At 39.8% G+C, this 8,003-nt stretch overlaps 1 protein-coding gene across 3 annotated transcripts; it reads right to left on the bottom strand.

Moving 5' to 3' along the window:
* Positions 1-2,167: 2,167 nt before the first annotated feature.
* On the bottom strand, positions 2,168-7,630 carry LOC109627942 (S100P-binding protein). 3 transcript variants are annotated; one of them, XM_020084777.2, is made up of 6 exons: positions 7,474-7,630; positions 5,407-6,377; positions 3,949-4,100; positions 3,620-3,714; positions 3,403-3,502; positions 2,168-2,313 (listed from the first exon to the last, which is right to left on the bottom strand). In XM_020084777.2, exons 2-6 carry the CDS (start codon positions 6,373-6,375, stop codon positions 2,178-2,180), a joined length of 1,452 nt encoding a protein of 483 aa, XP_019940336.2. In that variant the 5' UTR covers positions 6,376-6,377; positions 7,474-7,630; the 3' UTR covers positions 2,168-2,177. The 3 variants fall into 3 exon arrangements, with proteins under 3 accessions (XP_019940336.2, XP_019940334.2, XP_019940335.2); XM_020084775.2 differs by lacking the exon at positions 7,474-7,630 and adding an exon at positions 7,196-7,440; XM_020084776.2 differs by lacking the exon at positions 7,474-7,630 and adding an exon at positions 7,196-7,437 and having other exon boundaries at positions 2,168-2,768.
* Between the last annotated feature and the right edge of the window lie 373 nt (positions 7,631-8,003).

The raw sequence follows: 8,003 nt of genomic DNA, 5'->3' as shown, positions 1-8,003 counted from the left end.
CAGCGTCCAATGCACCGATACACAATGTCCCATAGGTGCTCAATTGCATTTAGTTCAGGGGAGAAAGAGGGCCAGTCGACGGCATCAATGCCTTCATCATCTAGGAACCGCCTACACACTATGGCCACATTAGGCCAGGCGTTTTCCTGCACCAGGAGGAACCCAGGGACCACTGCACCAGCATAAGATCTGGCAATCTCTCTGAGGATTTCATCCTGGTACCTAACAGCAGTCAAGGTACCGTTGGCTATGACATGGAGGTCTGTGCGACCCTCCAAGGATATGATCGGGCCGCAGATACCAACTCATGCTACTAGTAGTGACAAGGACACTAGCAGAACACAAAACTAACAAAGAATTAGTCAGGAAGGATAAAGAGAGAGCAGCTGTCTGTGGCCAGCACATGCAAAACCATTCCATTTTTGTGGATTGTCTTTATTTTGCTTCTCCATTGCACCTTTTGTCACTTTAATTTGCACCAAAGCAGATGAAACTGATCCATTATGACTTGTGCTTCCTAAATAGATGGATTGAGATCCCTGAAATTTAACTGACTTGCTGTGATCTGTAAGGTGGACTTGTTTTAAGACAGTGAAATGGTGTACTTGAGGGCTGATCTAAACTCAGTAGTACTGCCTTAAAAATAATATCTTGTGTTTTCACTAACATGATGGAAGTATATCAAGTTTGTGTCATTTGCTTTATCACATGATATTTAATTCAGCGTGCAAAGTAAAAGGAAATATCACAGTAAGTATGAAAATGTGGAGGAAATGTTTGGCATTTAATGTGTACATACTTTTTATATTTCATTCTTGTTTGGTGGTGTGACTTTAGCTGTGACCATTAAGTGTGTTTTTTTGAACAGCATATTTAAAGAGCTCTTTACCAGCAGCTCTGTCTTGCCCTGACACAAACACAACCCTGCTCCGACTCTGGGGATCGTGTTCTTAACTCAGCACCTGTGGCACTTCCATACAATGTTAGGGATTAATGAGATAAAGAAGCAGATACAGTACAACGTAGTCGCTGCTACTCTATTCAACAGAAATTACTGAAAGCATTTCCCTTATAACACCGAGTGGTTGAGTTAAAGCTGTTGAAAAGAATTTGAAATACCCAAAAATAATGTTTCTCCTGACACCTCAGATGAGAAGTATTGTACTCAGGAATTCTGTGTGCACAACAATACTTCTGAAAATCTCAAATATGGAGATACTGTAAGTCAAATGAAGTTTGAACTTCTGGGACTTTGAGTGGCCAAATCTCCCTGAATATGGGTCACAGAGAGATGGTTCTCATTTCATCTTAAAGCTCTTTATCATCCCCATAATAATCTTATCTATTGTTAACTCCACACACACCTCCAAGGAGTTAGTGATGCGAGGCCACTACAGATGAGTAATCTAATTCAAGTTATCTCAGTAACGACTCAAAAAACATCTTGATGACATTAGAAACTTACTTTAGAGAAAATTTTAACTATTTCAAAATATGGTTTACAATTCAACTTTTATATTTACTCATAATGCTGTTATTTTTTTTACATTGTAGTTAACATACTCTTTAAATAATTATGGAGCTGGAAAAGTAATAATAGGACCATTTCTCTGTGACCAGTCAAAATCACAAAGTCCCCCCCAAAAGTACAAACTTCTTATGGCAAAATTTCCTTTAATAAGGATCCAAGAAGGATAGAATTTCTGTTCCAAGTCAGCATGCCAAATTTCTCTAAGATCTGTGATGGTATGGCCCAAAAGTGTGAAGATTTGACATGGACTGACCCAGAGGCAGGGTTTCTGGGTTGACAATAACCCACATTGTTTGATAAACAGTTAACTGACAACTGTTTAATATCTTGATTCAAATAAGTTGATATGTCTGTGAATTATCCAGATTAACTGGGTAATTGTTAACAGCACATTCACCCATTTCAATTTTACATCATATTATAAATTCAAAGTTGTATTGATTGTCAAGGCATAAAAATAAGTTATCAAATATCCCTTTCAGAGCTAAATGTGCAGAGACATATATAAATCCTATATACACGGATACACATTTACATAATAAATCATTGTTTTGTCTTTACCCTCTAATGTATACTGTAGGTTGATGCAGAAGAACTAACAATGTCACAGGAATCATTCAATAAACCTGCACAGGCTTTTCAAGTTTCAAATATTTAATTCTTTTAGCTGTTGCCATTTAAACATATCTACAGAATCAGATGCTGCATGGAACAAGAATTCAACAAGAACATACACATCCTCATTTAACTCGAATCCTGAATGGACGTTACGGTGAATACTTCTGTAGGAGACAACAAAACCAATGTGCAAATTGGCAAATGGCAAAAGTACGAACATACCCAAACACACTTTAAAACAGGCTACTAGAAATCTAGTAAAAAGGCAGACTTTTAAGATGCTTCAAACGCCTAAGTGCTTGTTCTGCCGTGCAAGTTGTAAACACCCCTTAAAACATGCATAGATTTTTATACACAAAGAACATGCAAAGTTTAAAGTAAAAAAACGGACAAATCAAAACTACACGCCACATATTAAACTACGAAAGAAAAACAGTGCAAACATTGATGTGAGGCCCTTTTGGTAAGTGCAATCTTCCCCACAAGTTCTCAGGGAAACGGGTTCCTTTCAAAAATTTTGGGGACGTTGGCAAAGCGCTTGTATGTTTTTGAGTTTTTTTCCTGCCATTCATTGAGAGACATTCTTGCCGTCATATTTCCAAAGTGTCTCTGGTAGTTCCTGAAAGTAAGCACAGATACTGAGCTGCGTACTTATACCATGTGTCTTCATACCATTTATAAAGGTTTTTATGTCCTACCTTTACTCAAGAACAAGGTCTGAGAGAAGGACTTATTTATTTCAAGTTTAGATTTTGTTATGCTATCACTCAAAATCCTGCGCTTACACTCAAACAGTACCACTTGCTCTGCCTGTGTTCAAACTGTGCACTTGCACTCAGATATTTTGTAGCTTGGATAGATTTCCTGCGCTTCAGCTCTTCTCCTCTTGCTGACAAGGTTTCTTTTCTGCTCTGGGATTTCTCTTGGATTGTTTTTGTGCAACACGTCAAAACAAATTTCCCAACCAATAGAATTACGGGTGTAGTGTTGACAAGTGAACTCATCCCTCCCCTGTTGTGGGAGAGGACTTCTTTAAGAGTCCCATACTTTAACCCATTAAGACCTAACATTCCGAATAAAACAGTCTCTTTACCTGAGTATTGTTTGAAAATAATCATCTAAAACCTGAGGGTTTAGCTATCGCTAACACACCCGTTAACGTGAAATCAGTTTTACTCTCAAACCACGGTCATGAATAAAGATACAAGAAAAAAAAAATTCAGAATGAGAGAACCCCAGTGAGAGTGATGTACCTGTGTGTGAGGTCGGAGGGATGCTGCCACTGTCTGCCATTAGCCCCACGCGTATTTTTAGCCACATGGGTGATGAGATTGAAGAGCTCAGTCATGACATCTTGAGAAAAAGAAATTACCATGATATAGACTTTAGGTGACCATTGGTGTGTCTGTACTGCACTGCTATATTATCTTATTAGAGACAACGTCAGTGAAGTTGTGTAAGACTTCATACCTTGAGTTGTTCCTGGATGCTCTTGCATGTGTTTGGTGACAGAGTGCACATAGCTCTGCTTTCTACTCTCCCAGTCCATGTCCATGTCCTCTGGCCTGAAAAAGGATAATATGTCTTAACTGCCAGTCAACCATAGAAGACATGTCATGCTTCAGAAAGCAGTGTTCGAGTAAAGTGAAAGCAAAACCATGCTCAATTAAGATGGTTCTGCAAGAATATGTGGCCATTATCAAGATTAGACAGTCACCCTCACAACCGCAGCCAAAACGTCCACAGTGTGTTTAACATGGTCATAACATCTCCATCTAGAGGTGAAACCATTACAGTACCTTTTTCTTTTGCCACTTTGGACACATCTGTTACTGTCTTCCAGCTCTGGCACAGAAGATGCTGTTGTTTTACTCCTGTTGCTGGAGCTGCTGGAGCTACTGGAGCTGCTGCTGGTTGTGCTCTGCCTGGGAGCCACCACAACTGATTTCACCTTGAGAACGCAGATGCTGATATGTGTGAACATACAGTATTTACACTTCATCCTGTAAAACATGAACTCAGTAAGCAGCTGGGGTTTCCATTATATGACTTTAAAAAAAACACACAAAACTAGGCTGAGAGACTTCTACCACTGAAGAGAGATGAACCTGAATTGGCTTTTGTACAAGACATTATTTTATTCTGAGACTTAGGTATAAAAAGTAGAGTTGTCATGATATACTGCTTTTATTGGAGTGAGTGGAAGTGTCAAATCAGAGCTTTCTGACATAGACAGATACACACTGTGGTTCACAGCAGAATAAACTGACAAAATTATCTTTCACCTGAGTTTTAATGTTTAACTGTTGAATTTAAGTCACAAACATAAATGGTTGCAACGCTTTCTGTATACATAAAAGCACTCCAGCTTTTCTGTTGACTAAAACCATTATTTTGTTTAAAAAAGGGGGTTTAATTGTGAAATATTTGCAGGAAGATGTACAGTTTAATACTGTATAGTACTGGTATTTATTTGAGTACACAGAACTCATATTTATGGCCATATTCAAGACAAGCCTATGTAAAAACATTCTGCTGTAGTAGCAGCTCCTCTGCAGAACATATTTCTGAACTGAGAAGCTAAATATTGTGCATTGAACAATTGCTGTAAATATGAATTGACATTAATGTGAATATTGCGCATTGAATCGATAAAGTTGCATAACTGCTTTACTTTGTGTATATTTGTGCTCGTACATTGAGCCTGTAACAGAAATTGCTTTACTGTTTGTTTTACTCATTATTCAGCAGAGGGCGCTCATTGTCAGCTTGAAGTCTAAGGTTGCATCTGATTGCATCAGTTTTCCACAATGTGTTTTTTTTGTAGTTTGCTAATGCATGCTAATATCTGTGTTGTTGAAAAAGAAAAACACACAAAGACATTTAAACTGTGGACAACATATTCCTTTAAAAAAATAAATTTTAAAGCACAGCGGAATTACTCTTAAACCTTAACATAATTAAGACCTACCAAATTGTATTAAAGATCTGGTAAGTAATATTTAAACTAATTCAAGACTCTCGAAGGCCTAAAATTAAGATTACTAAATTATAGAATTAGTGAAAAACAACAGCTTTTGCTGGGATTTGGGAAATATTGTAATGAAAATGGTCCAAAATTGTGTGAAAAAACACATCATCACAATGCCCAAACACTTCCCCTCAAAGCCTTCACAGTACATAAGTCCACCGGAGAAACCCTGAACATTTCCACATACCCAGAAAGCAGATGAGTAAGTGAAACTGAGGCAACTCACCTGTACTTGTGGAGATAAGGTGGTTTCATAACCAGTTTCATAACTTGTGTCAGTTGACTGGGCAGTGGCTTTGTCTCTTCTACCTGTGTCCTGACAGTCGCGGATAGGCTTCGTCACACCTTGCTGCACATCCTCCGTCACCTGTCTGCTCTGCTCACTACCAGCAATCAACTTCAGTGTGACGCTGTGGCACATCGATGATTCAAATATGGGGCGACCAATAGTCCACTCCTCTTCAATATCTCCTTCTAACGAATCGGAGTTTGCAGAGTCCAGTGTTGCCCCGCTAACAGTCGGACACAAATCACTGACTGTAAAGGAATTGTGCCGTCTAGATATCTCAGCTTGTTCAGATGAACTTTCAGGATGGCACGCACCCCAGGGCTCTCTAACCTCATCTGTCCAATGCTGGGGGCTGGAGGTAGCTCTGGAGGTAGCTCTAGGTAGCTGAATGTATCCTGACTGAGGGGAGTTTTTTGCTCTTTTATGAAACATTGAGAGATAACCATCATCATACTCCTCATCTGATACATTCAGATACAGTTCTTTCTTCAGCCCCTCTCGCCCATCCTCCACTTGGTCATTTCCACTTTCCAACTCTTGATGGTGTGCCACAGAACCTCCATCACTTGTCCACGTGGAGCTTAAAATGTGCTTTTTCTGAAATGTGTCACTACTCCTGCAGCTCTCTACATTTTCAGAAAATCCCCCCACACCAACCTGATTGAGGCACAAGATGTTGTCAACATCGCAGTCAAAGGTAGATACCACGTTAAACTCCTCCCTCTCACTGTTAATAAGTGTCCCCATATTAACCCCCGGCCCTGTTAAGGACCCACATTCCAAGTGGTGAGAGTGCAAGGGGACAGTGAGTGGGGGGCTGCAGGGGTCAGTGAAAGAGTCGAAAAGGGCTGGAGTAAGCATACTGAAAACTGTGCTCCTGAAGGGTCCATTCATTCTTTCATCCATGTCTGTTGGAAAACACACAAACACAGACATACAGTTAAATCCAACCATTAAATCAATATTATGCAAAAAAAGCTGTTTTCAGACATGAACTCCAGAGAATATCTGAGCTACTGGGTCCTGACATATTCCGGAATTTTAACATGAAAAGAATGCAGCGGGACATTGTCTGAGTCAGATACGTTCACTACAACAGGAACATTTCCAGACCCTCCAGGTGAGAGGAGGCAGCAGGGTGGGGCGTGCAGGAGGGAGGATATGACGTATAAATTCCACAATGGAAGTCATGTGTTTAGATTTACAGCACATCGACACTGGCCGCCTATCAACAAAAGCTCTTGGTGCATGGAAGCAACTTAACACAAATATTGTACGTGAGTATTCAAATTAAATATTGAAAAACATTATTACTGCAGTACAGATTAGTACAGAATTGGACTCTTGCTTGGTGGCAGTTAACTTACATGACATAACAGAAACCACATGTGAGTCAGGAGTTAACCCACACAAACTTAAACTCCTACTGCTTTACTTGACCTTATATCATATTATATTAAATGATAAAACCTAAAAAAACTGATTGTCTACATGCATCACATTTGTCAGAATAACTTAAATGAAGATAAGAGCTTTTAATTGTGTTCTAAATCAACATAGCCACTAAAAAGGTGCAGTCCTCAAAATTGTACCGTCTTGGAGTTAAAAGTTCAAATGTTAGCATTAGCTTCAATTCAGGGCTACAAGTTAGCAAACACAACGTGCACTTCTGCGCCAACCTTCCACGCACATGGTGTAATTTTCTGGACCCAAGTTTAAAACTTACTAATCATACGTCAGACAAGTTATCTCAGGGGTGCTGTCCACACTACCCCCTCGGTGCAGACTGAGCACTGGAGGTTACTCTCGACGTCACCTTTGATTAAACGTTGAACACGGCGCGTCACACTTGAGCTAACCTCAGCTAAGCTAACTGCAATAACGTGGACAACTCTCCGTTAACGTCACCGGTTATTTGCGTCGCGGGTGATCTGAACGTGAAGCGCACACGGTGTCAGCTGATGGATGTGACAGAAGGTGAAGGCGTCCATTTTAACAACTCACCGGCTTTAACGAGGAGGGAGCGAAGAGACTCAAACTCCGCCGACACAGAGAAGTGACGGCTGATGAGGAACCAGAGGATCTGCCGCCAAACTTCCACCTGCACTTACCGCTTCCTGACGGCAGGTGTCACCTGATGTGTTGCCAAGGGATTATGTTCTTACGACAACAACTGCCGTAAATGTGTTTTCCTCCCCTCTTTCTGTTCATTTACTTTTAGCAGAAGTTCACGTTTTACAACATATGTTAGTTTCAGTAGTATCATAGACAAACTCCACACCAATCAATTTGTCAATCAAACTTTATTTGCGTACTTTTCAGACAAATGAAAAGTAATTCAAAGATCTTTACAAGTCATTTAGATTTAGAGACAATGCACAACTAATATGTGAATATGATAAGGACTAAAAGGTTAATAGGATTAAAGCAATATAAAAGATAGATCATAATGATAAACATCAATTTTAACAGAAACCAGACCCTAACCCTGACTGCTGAAGGCCGGCGGGAAGACCATCAGGGCAGTTTTGAGA

This window comes from Paralichthys olivaceus, chromosome 12 (genome assembly GCF_024713975.1).
Source record: "Paralichthys olivaceus isolate ysfri-2021 chromosome 12, ASM2471397v2, whole genome shotgun sequence".
Lineage (NCBI taxonomy): Eukaryota > Metazoa > Chordata > Actinopteri > Pleuronectiformes > Paralichthyidae > Paralichthys > Paralichthys olivaceus.
This window is presented reverse-complemented; position numbering and strand designations above follow the sequence as displayed.